This window comes from Penicillium verrucosum (assembly GCF_028828655.1).
Source record: "Penicillium verrucosum strain IBT 35672 chromosome Unknown utg000004l_segment0_segment0, whole genome shotgun sequence".
NCBI lineage: Eukaryota > Fungi > Ascomycota > Eurotiomycetes > Eurotiales > Aspergillaceae > Penicillium > Penicillium verrucosum.
Genome location: NW_026643213.1, coordinates 3,509,411 through 3,522,167, shown reverse-complemented (window position 1 = coordinate 3,522,167; position 12,757 = coordinate 3,509,411). Strand labels below are relative to the sequence as shown.

General features: G+C 45.7%; 5 protein-coding genes across 5 annotated transcripts; all 5 read left to right on the top strand.

Annotated features, from left to right (window-relative positions):
- Positions 1-825: 825 nt before the first annotated feature.
- On the top strand, positions 826-2,365 carry N7516_010613 (aminotransferase class I/II-fold pyridoxal phosphate-dependent enzyme; the record flags this gene model as incomplete). Its single annotated transcript, XM_057223331.1, has 3 exons — positions 826-1,651; positions 1,720-1,862; positions 1,922-2,365. 3 exons carry the CDS (start codon positions 826-828, stop codon positions 2,363-2,365), a joined length of 1,413 nt encoding a protein of 470 aa, XP_057070552.1.
- Positions 2,366-3,176: 811 nt separating this feature from the next.
- N7516_010612 (WW domain-containing oxidoreductase) lies at positions 3,177-4,328 on the top strand (the record flags this gene model as incomplete). Its single annotated transcript, XM_057223330.1, has 1 exon — positions 3,177-4,328. One exon carries the CDS (start codon positions 3,177-3,179, stop codon positions 4,326-4,328), a length of 1,152 nt encoding a protein of 383 aa, XP_057070551.1.
- An 842-nt stretch (positions 4,329-5,170) lies between these two features.
- Positions 5,171-6,174, top strand: N7516_010611 (Very-long-chain 3-oxoacyl-CoA reductase; the record flags this gene model as incomplete). The annotated part of the gene is made up of 2 exons (XM_057223329.1): positions 5,171-5,630; positions 5,681-6,174. The coding sequence occupies 2 exons, from the start codon at positions 5,171-5,173 to the stop codon at positions 6,172-6,174; spliced, it is 954 nt and encodes a 317-aa protein (XP_057070550.1).
- Positions 6,175-7,192: 1,018 nt separating this feature from the next.
- On the top strand, positions 7,193-8,329 carry N7516_010610 (sterol methyltransferase; the record flags this gene model as incomplete). Its single annotated transcript, XM_057223328.1, has 1 exon — positions 7,193-8,329. One exon carries the CDS (start codon positions 7,193-7,195, stop codon positions 8,327-8,329), a length of 1,137 nt encoding a protein of 378 aa, XP_057070549.1.
- A 1,572-nt stretch (positions 8,330-9,901) lies between these two features.
- N7516_010609 (NmrA/HSCARG family protein) lies at positions 9,902-10,985 on the top strand (the record flags this gene model as incomplete). Its single annotated transcript, XM_057223327.1, has 4 exons — positions 9,902-10,075; positions 10,188-10,599; positions 10,657-10,664; positions 10,695-10,985. The coding sequence occupies 4 exons, from the start codon at positions 9,902-9,904 to the stop codon at positions 10,983-10,985; spliced, it is 885 nt and encodes a 294-aa protein (XP_057070548.1).
- Between the last annotated feature and the right edge of the window lie 1,772 nt (positions 10,986-12,757).

Genomic DNA, 12,757 nt, shown 5'->3' with positions numbered 1-12,757 from the left:
ACACGCCAAGAATTCAGGACTCCTACGGAATCGGGATTAGCGGCGTGGATGTAGTTTGACGCCTCTATCACATAGCCGTGCCAAGCGCTCAATAATTAGGTTATTGGGCGCTTGGCACGGCCATTCCTCCCTCCATAAAAACTCGAGCATCCTGTATGGCATTTCAATTCAGACTGCTTCTGATGCATATGCGGGCGACTAAGTATGCCACCTGGACATAACTCTCTTACTCGAAGCATTCTATTTGTTCTATACCTGTATTAATATACCAGGCGGTACCAAGACCCCGTAGGCCACCTGAGACGCGTGTCCTATACTAATCTGTTGAACAATCATCCCATGCATGCATGTTTGCCATTTGTTGTTTGCTATTTGCTATTTGCTGGCTTGTTTGCTACAGATTGAGCATGGTTTAGATGGTTTTAACAGGGTATATAAACCCCTGCATTTCTAGTTTAATCAATTAATGATTCTTCCTCTGCTTTCTCCCACGTTGAAGCAATCTCTATAATAGAATTTGCTCACCATAATCTAATTATGCGGTATCCACGAGAAGTCAATGTAACCGTCGGGCAACATTGTTGGGTCCTCCGCTTGGGCCGGAGATAAAGGGAATTTTATGTAGGTAGCTAGTAACTATAGAGGTTGTATCATGTTCTTTTCTGTGGGACGTTATTTACTAGTAGTAAAGAAAAGGACCAAGGCGGGGTCCTCCGTCATCGCAGGCTTTTTGTATGCGCACTATTTGCACTTTTATGTTCACACATTCCAATTGAAGTTCCAAGTTATCTTTATTCTCAACCAAACTCTACCCTATCCTCCACCATGTCTAGCTCAGGCTCCTTTCTTGTTGAATGGTCCAAGGCGCAGAAGCCAAGGGCTTCCCTTGTGAAGAATGAATCCGTCTTCTACCGCAACCTCGAAGCGGAGCTCGATGCCCGAAGAGCGGTGCACGGCTGCATGTCAATCCACACCATTCCAAAGGGTGTATCCGACTTTGCCTCTGCCGATTCGCTTGGGCTCGGCTCCTCGGGTGTGCTTCGAGCTGCCTTCATGGAGGAATTGGCAAGCCAGCCGGATGCCTGGATAGGCGCGTCTGGGACAAGACTTGCCTTTGGCAATACAGCATACCTTGAAACCCTGGAGCAAGAGATTGCCGAATTTCACGGCTCTGAGACAGCCTTGATTACCGTCAATGGTGGCCAGGCCAATGGTGCTATCTTTTCCTCGATTCCTCGGCCAGGAGACGCCATTGTGTATGATGAATTCATTCATGCCACAGTACACGAGGGGATGAAAGACAGTCTTGCACTGGTCAGGAAGGCATTTCGTCATAACAATGTGGACTCTTTCGTGGAAACCTTGGTCGACATCCGTGAATCCCAGCCGCTCATCCGTGAGGGTCAGCGATGTGTTATTGTTGCTCTTGAGGGTATCTATAGCATGGATGGAGACTTACCTCCACTACCAGAGCTTATTGTTGTGGCGAAGGAAATCTTTCCTGAGAATAACGTCCAATTTTACATTGATGAAGCTCATTCCAATGGAACCATTGGCCCGAAGGGTGCTGGGATTGTTTGCGCACTTGGTCTCGAGAAGGAGATTGCCATTCGCATGCACTCCTGTCCAAAGGCTCTCGCATCGCATGGAGGTAAGCTGAACATTCCCTTGTCGTTATTTCAATGCTTGTGTATGAATAAAAGCTAACATCTGTATTAGGAATTATCTTGTGCAACCAAACTGTGAAAGCAATGATCCTCAACAACTCGAGGAGTCTCATGTTTTCAGGAGCTCCAAGTTTCCACATGTTGGCTGCAATTCGGGCAGGATACAACCTTCTACGGGCTGGTAAAACGGAAGAGGTAAGTCGTGACAAAACAAACATTAATTGTCAGTGAGTACTAAAACAGTATCATATCAGGCCCAAGCTAGAATGGAACACCTCGTAAACCTTTTCATGGAGCGAATGACATCGAATCCAGTTTGGGAACGAGCCAACGATGAAATGGTTTTGCAAGTACCTCTCTGGGACCTTGAGAAAGATGCACAGCCCTTTGTGACTCATATCTGCCCTGTTATGACGCGCCCAAATAGTAAGGATCATCTTTACCTTACATTCCATTTGCAGCTCGCAGGGTTTGTCGTGTACCCCGTCTTCTTCCCTGTTGTTCCTAAAGGCACTGAGAGGGTGAGAATCATGATCCATGCCTCTCACACCGAGGCTGAAGTCGAAGCCCTGGTCGCATGTATTTGTTCCTGGGCCAAGGAGATGCTCGAGATCATTGAAAATGGTCGTGATGGAATTGAACTACCCAGCGCCGCTCGTCAAGTTTACGCTATGGTTAACAAAGGCTTGACACAATGATATGTACCTAACTGATAGCACCGTGAGGAAATCGATGGATTTATACTAGATTGACCAGTTTATTCAAGTTCTTTTATATCTTTGGGCTAGATCCAAGATAATAGCTTGGTCTTATCAACGGCCATATTTCTATATACGGCCTTAATATTTAGTGAAGTATACGATGACAGGAACGATTTGCACCGGGAATATTCATGTGTCCAGGACCTCGGGAAGATAGATGGGCAGCCCCGGAGGAAGCACCGTCGGCAAATCGATCCTTAGGTCTGATAGATCCGTCTATGAACAATACCATTGACTAAAAATACATAATAAGGATGATACTAACAATAGCAATCTTACATACTAGTATGATACTACATTCTTGAATTTAGCATTACCTGCATGAATAGGTCCGTGCCTGGTTATAGTGCGTATGCAGTAGTGGGGTGAAAATCCATTCAATTTCTGCCTGGAGGGGATGATATCGTATTAACCTGATGCTACCTCGCTAGTATCGCTGGTAATTCAAGTGGACTAGTTATGGTGCCTTAGAAGGATAACTTATTGGGTGCATGGGTGCCCAAGGCACATGAACCCACATGGGACAGACCCTACCTTCTCTCTTTCTCCTCTCCGTCCATCCACATTCAGATGAATCCTACCGTGTTGTTTCTCCATCTCCAATCGCAACTCCGTAGGATCTCTGTTATAACTTCCAAGGTTCGCCTGGACTTACCAGAAGTATACCCTGTTCCATAAAAAGCCACTGGAATCCATACTCAGAATTCAAATCATTATACAACACATTTTGAAAACTCTTTGCCACAAAATGACAGCAACACGCGCTAAGCTCAGGAATGATGAACTGAGTTCCCTCCAGCAAGCTCCATCGGAATCTGTGGTAGAACCCTCTTCATTCTGGCGGATACGAAGAGCACTCTCAAGTCTCGACAGCCGACGACTGACCCGCAAGGACGTCCCACTACAAGACCTGAGGGGTAAATGGGTGATTGCCTCAGGCTCTAACAGCGGTATCGGACGTGAAGCTGCGCTCTCCTTCGCTCAATGCGGGGCCAGTATTATTCTTGCCTGTCGGAATCCACCGCCCCATGAGGAGAATCCTGCGGTCGTTGTTACTGAATGCAATGTAGCCAGTCAAGCGGCTGGACACGAAGATGCTGTGATCGAGTGGTGGGAAACCGATATGACCAAATTATCCACTGTGAATGCATTTGCCACTCGCTGGCTGGAGACAGGCCGTTCATTGGATATCCTCTGCAATAATGCTGGCATTGGCGGGAATCCCGGTGATGGAAAGGGAGGAATATTGAAGACAGAGGATGGGTTCGAAATTGTTCACCAAGTTAACTTTCTTTCTCATTGCCTACTGACACTACGACTTTTACAATCACTGGCTAAAGCGGCGGAGCCGAGAGTGGTCTTTACCACATCCTGTAACATGTTCTTCGGTACATTTGATTTGAACAAGTTCAACGGTGAAGGCTGCAGTGGCGAGGACTTTTACTGCAACAACAAACTATTTCTCCAAGTCTGGTTGACGGAGCTCCAACTTCGACTTTCGGCATCTGAGCACTACAGTCATATAATGGTCAATGGCGTACATCCTGGATGCACCAACACAAACATGTGGCACATCGATAGAGAACCGGGTTGGGTCAATTGGATGCGCTATCTTTCGGAGTCCTTGCTAGTGAAGACGCTAGTAAGCCTATTTGGGATTTCTGCCGAGCAGGGAAGCTACGCCATTATCCATGCAGCCACCATAACATGGAGTGGATCCGGGATCAATGCCCAACAAGCAAAGGATAATGCCGGGTGCCACGGGGGCAAATATTTTAATCGGATCTGGGAAACTGAGCCTATGCCTTATTGCCATGATCCAGGATCACGCCTTCTTGTCTGGAAAAAAGTCCTGGAGGAGCTTGATTTTGTTTGGAAGCATTCTCTAGATACCTTTTAGTCCTCACACAAGAATATCCCAACCTGGTATCTTATAGAGAGGAGAAGGATAGCCACATTTCTCGCAATATACAAAAGTCTGTGGAGAACACGCCATTCGGAGATCAATAGAAGTAGTTATTATGTTTGTTAATTAATTTGCGGGTCAAGGTGCAGAAGTTGAAACTAGTTGGTAATATTGGATCTGGCATGGCCCCGGGGTTAGTCGCCCGTACCGGGGGTGCCTTTCTCATATCATAGTACATTAGTAATGTCTTGCTTCATGCATTCCACCAAATATAGGGCCATACTAGTACATCGTAAAATGGTACTTTAGAAAGGGCTCGTAGAGATAAGATCTCACTAAGAGATTGGCTATTGTTGAGCAACCTGTTGAACTAGATTACTACTATGTGGGGAGAAAGCAGAGGAAGAATCATTAATTAATTAAACTAGAAATGCAGGGGTTTATATACCCTGTTAAACCATCTAAACTATGCTCAATCTGTAGCAAATAGCAAATAGCAAATAACAAACATGCATGTATGGGATGATTGTTCAAAAGCTATCATATCCTCCAGGGCTGGTTCTTTGGGTTACATGGGCTGGACGGTATCAAATATTAATTACTGTACAATTAATAATAATAAATATCATTTATTCTTTAATTTAATATACTTAATAAAGGATTTTGTTCTAATATTCTTATTCTTATTCTTATTCTTATTATTGTTATTATTATTTTATATTTATAATGTGCTATAAGGCCACCTCCTTTCATACACAAGAGTATTCTCCATCCAGATTCTGATAAATTGACAACAAATTCCTATTCAGTACTCATTTATTCAGTGCTCTTCAACCATGCCTGCAATGTCCTTGGAAGCGATCACGAATATCGCGCGAGAGTTCGGCCACAAACCAGCAGTTGTAACTGCCTTCGCTACACTTGGCGGCATTTGGAGCGTATATCTTCTTAACAATATCAGATATTTTGCGTATCACCACTTTCTTCGACCTACGTCCCTGGGTAAGTATAAGAAGAGCCCTTCTCCGGCTTGGGCTCTTGTCACCGGGGCAAGCGACGGTATCGGCAAAGGGTTCGCCGAGGAGCTTTGCTCTCGTGGCTTCAATGTTGTTCTACACGGACGGAACAAAGCAAAGCTGCAAGCCGTGAAGGACGAATTACTTGAGCAATGGCCTCAGGTTGAAATCAAAGTGCTGGTTCTTGAGGCCGTGGAGACTGCACGCAATCTCGATGCACTCGAGGAGTCTGTACGCTGGGTCGCAAATCTCAATCTCAAGGTTCTTATCAACAATATCGGTGGCTCGGGGGTCTAAAACCAGCATGGTTGAGCTTTGAACAGCGAACAGGAGAGGATACTAGCATGTTGGTTGACCTCAACGCAATGTTCCCGACGCAAGTAACACGCGTATTACTGCCAACCCTGATCAGAAACCAGCCTGCGCTGATCCTGAGCATCGGCAGCATTTGTGGCGAAGTTCCTAGTCTCTATGCAAGCGCGTATGCTGGTGCCAAGGCTTACAACAAAGCCTGGTCTCGGTCCCTTTCTCTTGAAATGAAAGCTGAAGGTCGTGATATCGAAGTCATTGACATTTTGGTTGGAGAGGTCTCATCTGGGAGTCAACCACAAGAGCTGAGCCTGTTCACTCCCAGCTCAAGGCGCATGGCCAAAGACAGTCTTGGCAAGGTCGGCTGTGGTGCGGATGTCATCTGGGGTTATTGGCCACATCATTTACAGTTTGGGTTGATCTTAAGCCTCCCGAGAGCGATCATGGAGAACACGATAAAGGGAATGGTGTTAGAGGAGAAGGCCAAAGAGGGGACAGAGAGAAAAAGCACTTGAGGACGCGACCAATCTGATTAGTTAGTGAGAATTATAGTCCTAATCCAAGATGAATTGAGTTGAGCTAGATTTTCTTCTATTTATTATCTGGCTAGGTTGAGCGTAATCAAATAATGCAGATATTATTCTGGGGTGACAAGATGCCCAACTTCACCGCCCTCTCACGGCTAACCAATTACATTAAATTTGAAAATTTAAAACTGGCAGAATGTAAATTACTGAAATAACAGTGTCACTGTCACTTACATGTAATATTTTCAGCTGAAAGATTTATGAGATTCTGAATTCTAACCAAATTAAATTTCATGCCTACCACCTCAGGCCGGTCCTATTCAAAAACAGCCTCTGTTTTTCTATGTTGTCAAATTTACTCGCCAAGTCCTAACTCTAGGGCCCTAGACTACACCAATCATCCATCTTGCATCACTTCATCAGATTATGTGTATACCTCATCAGATTATGCGTATGCCTCATTCGAATTTACCTATAACATCCCAATAGTTACCGAACTCCTAGGTAGGTATTTAAACCATAAATCCTCGTTTGATAAATTAATATACGCTATCCTTGCGGGTGATCACCAGATCCCCGGATCCCCACTTGGGAACTAGCAGGATCCAGTTATGTTTGGATGGTCCACTTAGTCGCCCGTACGCGTCCTCACAAAGAGATCACATCTCTACCAGTAACATACAGACCACAAAATATACATTTACAAACATAGCCCTCTTCCGTCTACGATCCCCTATTAATCCCTGCAAGTAGGTGGCGCCATCTAAACAAACAGCGACCCGTACTTCCGGGAGAATCTAGGAGCCGGTCAAAGCCCGAGATTAACGCCTCGTTGCTTCAGATTGGTCGAATCATACCGACTTTCGAGCCCCTATATGATCCTGTATACATAGTTCAATTTCCATATATGCATAGCTTCCCCATCCCACTCCAATTGAAAATTTCCAATTCACAATCCTTTCTTCTACCTCACAAATCGTATCCCTCCCTAACGGACACTCCAAAAATGGCCGCTATTACTCTCGAGCCTCAAGACCACAAGGGAGATGCAGATTTCAAGCAAGCGCTTCATGGCAAGACAGGCCAGGATCAAAACTCATTCATGAATATCATGCGCAAGAACAAGGATGCTCAAAAGATCGCTGTGGACGAATACTTCAAGCACTGGGATAACAAAGGTGCCGATGACGAGACTTCCAAAACCCGCGAAACCAGACGCAAGGAATACGCAACCCTCACCCGACACTACTACAACCTCGCGACCGATTTTTACGAGTATGGTTGGGCGCAGAGTTTCCACTTTTGTCGATTCAGCAAGAGCGAGGCATTTAAGCAGGCATTGGCTCGACACGAACATTACCTTGCGCTGAAGATGGGTATTCAGGAGGGTCAACGGGTTCTTGACGTTGGTTGTGGTGTTGGTGGTCCTGCGAGGGAAATTGCCAAGTTCACCGGGTGTAATGTCCTCGGCCTTAATAACAACGACTACCAAGTTGAGCGTGGTACTCTGTACGCACAGAAGGAAGATCTCAGTGATCAGGTCAGCTTTACCAAGGGCGACTTTATGCAAATGACTTTCCCCGATAACAGTTTTGACGCTGTCTACGCAATCGAAGCTACCGTGCATGCTCCGAGTCTGGAAGGAATCTACTCCGAGATTTTCCGGGTCCTCAAGCCTGGAGGGGTCTTTGGTGTTTACGAGTGGTTGATGACTGAGAACTACGACAACGATGACCTCCGTCACCGTGCGATTCGTCTTGGTATCGAGCAAGGGAATGGAATTAGCAATATGGAGAAAATATCTGTCGCTCTAGACGCGATGAAGAAGGCTGGGTTCGTGCTTGAGGTTAGTGAGGATCTTGCCGATCGCAACGATGAGCTTCCTTGGTACTGGCCTCTCAGTGGTGATTTGAGATACACGCAGAGCCTTTGGGACTTGCCGACCCTGATCCGCATGACCCATGTTGGCCGTGGACTGGCGCATGGCATTGTTGGTGCACTTGAGATGGTTGGCGTTGCGCCAAAGGGATCACGGAAGACTGCTGATTCGCTTGCTGAGGGCGCAGACTGTCTTGTTGCGGGTGGAAAGGAGAAGCTATTCACGCCTATGTATCTGATGGTTGGTCGTAAGCCAGAGGCTTGACCTGTCTTTTCTGAAAAAGAATAGCTCTGCCCAGGTGGAGCTTCTGTGTTGTTCTTTTTCCTATTTACACGAGCTTCTAAATGTTTCTTGCGGTACAGAATCAGTACAAGGTTTATGAATGCTATGTATTGTAGTGCGGAGCCCTGCCCTCACACATTAGTATGCTGTCACTACATGTTTCAGGTGCTTTTCTCATGTAATGCGCTGAGATTGTACTATGAGATTGCCAGCCCTTAGGGTCTCAGAATAAAAAACTTCTTCACATCTCAATCAGTACCCCTCGATATCACCATTCCTCGTCGATTTCCGCAAATCCTCCTGCGCCATGAGGTCAAACTATTTCAAATTTCTTCTCGGTCAAGATCTCTTCTGCGACCTTTGTATAGTCTGGGTCCTGAGTAAGTAGTGGTACTGGTTCACTGCCATAAAAACGTTGAGCGATAGTAAGAGCCATCGAATGCTAGACTGTATAGCCCTCACATCTTTTATATCCAAGGTTTCATCCTAAGGGGCGGAGCGGCAAAAGTCACCAAGCCCGAAGTAAAGAACTTTCTTCACGACGTTTGTACCAAGTAAATCTTGAACTAAGGCTACTAAGTCCTTATAGGTCGTGCTATTCTACCACAATAGTTCGTACTTTATAGCGCTTACTGATCGTTGAACTAATATGACTTGATACCAAAAGCTCACTGTGCGGAGCAAGTGGTAAAATCAGTGTATTTTGCAAGAAGTAGCAAGCTGTCTATATAACCCCTGAATGCTTACCAAGATGCATATAATGGGAACGGTAAAGATAGACTTCAAGGTGAAGGGTACTGAGAGTCTGCGTGTGGCGGACATATCGGTTTTGCCGGTGGTAGTAAGTGCGTATATGTCCGTTATGCCGGTGTCCATGTGCTGACAATTCATGCGCTTACAAACCTTCTAAGGTTGGATTTCATATGCTGACAGATACACTAGCTGACATAATGCATACGTCAGATCCATAACTAGCTAGCTAATTCTTGGCATGCGGGGCTCGGGAACTAGCCTTGGAACCAGCGGAACAACCAACCTTGGCATCCCAAACCAATCAAGGTGCAGAATCGTTGTAGTGTGGGTCTTCTTCACGAGTGACAACATAACAGGCGTTACCATAGTTAACTAGTGCTATACCAGGTACCTAGGTAGATAATGAACTTTTACCAAGGCATTGCTAGGTCTTCGGATGTCTAGAGTCTCGACCAATTCTTCGGCCTTCAACATTGGTAGGTTACTGCGGGATTTTACTAGGGTGGCCGGTTTCGACCTGATTATTGTTAGGTTCTAGCGAGTTCTAGCATACCTAGAAAATCTGCTTATATATCCCGGAGTTTACTACATATCCCCGAGCTTTAGCGCGCTTATTGAGTCTTTGTCATTTACCTATAATCAAATTCAAGATGTATAGAGCTAAATATTGAAGTTATAAAAGCTTCCTCGATTCCCCGACAATCTGGACTATATCTTCAATTCAGACTTTATTACCTCATTACTCTGTCTCAAGTCATTCAATTATCTCTCTTCTCAAAGCAAATTTATCAATCCTTCGCCATGTCCAAGGTCATTACTATTTTTGGCGCCACCGGTAACCAGGGTGGTTCGGTCATCGACGCCATTCTCGGCGATCCTAACCTCTCCAAGGAATTCAAGGTCCGGGGCATCACCCGTGACACCACCAAGAAAACTGCACAGGACCTTGTCAAGCGCGGTGTCGATGTTGTCTCGGTAAGCTTACATCTTTATATTTATATTCTTTTACACTTTACATTTTGTTATTATGCCCGTCCTCTTAACAGAATCATGGAATCATCATGGGTAGAGACTAACATTCCAACAGGCTGATATGGACTCCGTCGACTCTCTCACCGCGGCGCTGAAGGGATCACACACTGTCTTCCTCGTCACCAACTACTGGGAGACCATGAACGCCGACGTCGAGTACTCCCATGGCAAGAATGTCACCGATATCGCCAAGGCCGTAGGTGTTTCCCACCTGATCTTCTCATCTCTCCACCATGTCACCGAGGAGACCAAGGGCCGTCTCGCCAATGTTCCTCACTTCGATAGCAAGGCCAATATCGAGAAGTACATTCGTGCTTCCGGCGTTGGATGCAGCTTTGTCCTTCCTGGTTACTACATGAGCAACTTCACCCAGATGCTCGTCCGTGCCGAGGATGGCTCGTACCAGCTCTTCTACCCCGTTGGAAAGCAGGCTAAGTTCCCTCTCTTCGATGCTGCCCAGGATACAGGTAAGACCTCTTGACCTTGCCTAAGTTTTGATATACATTAACTCACATATCCCCTAGGTCTCTTTGTGAGAGCTGCTCTCAAGCACGGCGATTAGCTGAAGAACAAGCAGATTTTGGCCGCTACCGAGTACTGCACTCCCGATGAGATCGTGGACACCTTCTCCAAGGTCACTGGCAAGAAGGCCGTCTTTATTCAAGTCTCTCCCGAGCAATACAAGGCCTCCCTGCCTGATAATATGGCCAACGAGGTCCTCGACAACCACCTGTTTGTGGAAGAGCCTGGCTACTACCTCGGAGAGCCCCTCGAGCCCAGTCTGAGCCTCGTCGATACCAAGCCTACTTCCTGGGAGGAGTTTTTGCAGAAGAACATATCCGCTTGGAAATAGGTTACTTGGAATGAGAGTAGTCGATTTAAATAAGAATGATTACTTGAAATGAGAGTTTGGTATTGATTAGTATATATTTATCGTTTTAAATGAAACCCTTCGATATCGAATTTGCTCAAGACTGGTTGCCATACGAACCGAACCACTTGCACGCTCACGCCGTCTGATTAGGTCCGTATAGAATTCTCTCTATATAAAAGTGGGTCACTACGGGCCGCGATTGACGACGTGGTTCAGGTAAAAGCTTCGGAAAAGAGATTTACTAGTGGTCCAGCTAGCAAAAGAAAAGGCTCATAACCTCATGCAGAATCTACGTGATGAATCAAGATAGAGAAACAATGCAGATAGATTTGCAAGGGCAGAAGTGGACAGGAAGGGAGAAGAGAGAAGGAGAGAGGGAGAGGACTATCGACTACATAGATGTGGATCTGTCCCATATGGGTCCACGTGCCTCAGACACCCTGGCACCCAACAAAAGGGCTCTCATACTTCTTCTTCTTCTTCTTCTTCTTCTTCATCTTTCTCATCCCTCCCCACCCTTCCAGGTTTTTTTCAAGTCTTTACACTATTCATCTTCTGCTACAATCTTCACTCTGGTTTATCACTTCACTTTCAGTCGTCATCTTCAGTCATAGACCCCTCGTTGCCGTCTCTAGGGCCTTCAAACCTTCCTACACCCCCGCTGTCTCCTCGAAAACGAGGCTGCCACCTTCGTGAGTCCGATGATGCAGAAGGCGACATGAGTTTTGAGCGGTACTTGCAGCGCGTCGAAGTTCACCGATCGACCAGTATCCCCAGTCGGTTGCCTTCACCGAAACTAGAGGTTCTTCCTTCTCTTAAGAAAGTACTTAGACCACTCTACTCTGAAGTCAGTTCTATACTAAACCAATACAATCTACCGGGGAAGATGATGTATCGGTGTTAGAAGATGACCAAGCCGGGGTATCCCCGTGGTGACGTCCCCGTCGATATTTTTAGTGTCCTCCTTGATACCTCGACTCCAAACATCTCTCTTCTTGGCCCCATCAAAGACGAGATCTTAAGCCTCTTCCGCCGACATAAGGTCAGAGTGCATGTCGAAATTTCGAACGACAAGCTCTGCCACCAGCCGGCATTTTTCTCTATCGCCTTAAACCACCCTCTTGTCAAAGCATACGACCGAGTCATGCAGAATCTTGTCGCCATCCTGAAGCAGACACTTGGTTCTAACTTCAATATGCTATACCCCTTCAAAGTTGGTCCGAGTGAAGCTAAGGCGCAGCCGACTATTGTGGTATTTGTGGAGCCAAGGACGATTACAAGCTGGTTTGAGCTGCGACTTCAAGTTATGTCTCGACTACGGGCGACTAAATATGCCACCCGACACGTAACTCTCACATGGGTTATTACCTCGCCGCCTAGTTCATTACCGGCTTCTTGAGGCATTTACTAATTTTAACTTCTCTTTTATTTCTGTCCTATATACTTTATAGATTCAATTCAGATTCAATTCAGATTCACTTTAGGTTCACTTTAGTTCAGTTCAGATTCAATTCGGGTTCAGTTCAGATTAAGATAGTAAGATAGCAAGAAATCAAGAGTTAAGACTTAGGAGTTAGGAGTATAAAGAGCCGGGTTTTAAATAATTAATAGTTATAGTATTCATTTGTATAGTTAACTATAGATTCAACATCGTACGTACTTGTGAAGTGAGAGTTGTTGAACAATCTCCCATGCATGCATGCATGTTGTTTGCTGCAGACTGAGCCTTTTGCTAAACCATCTGAACATTG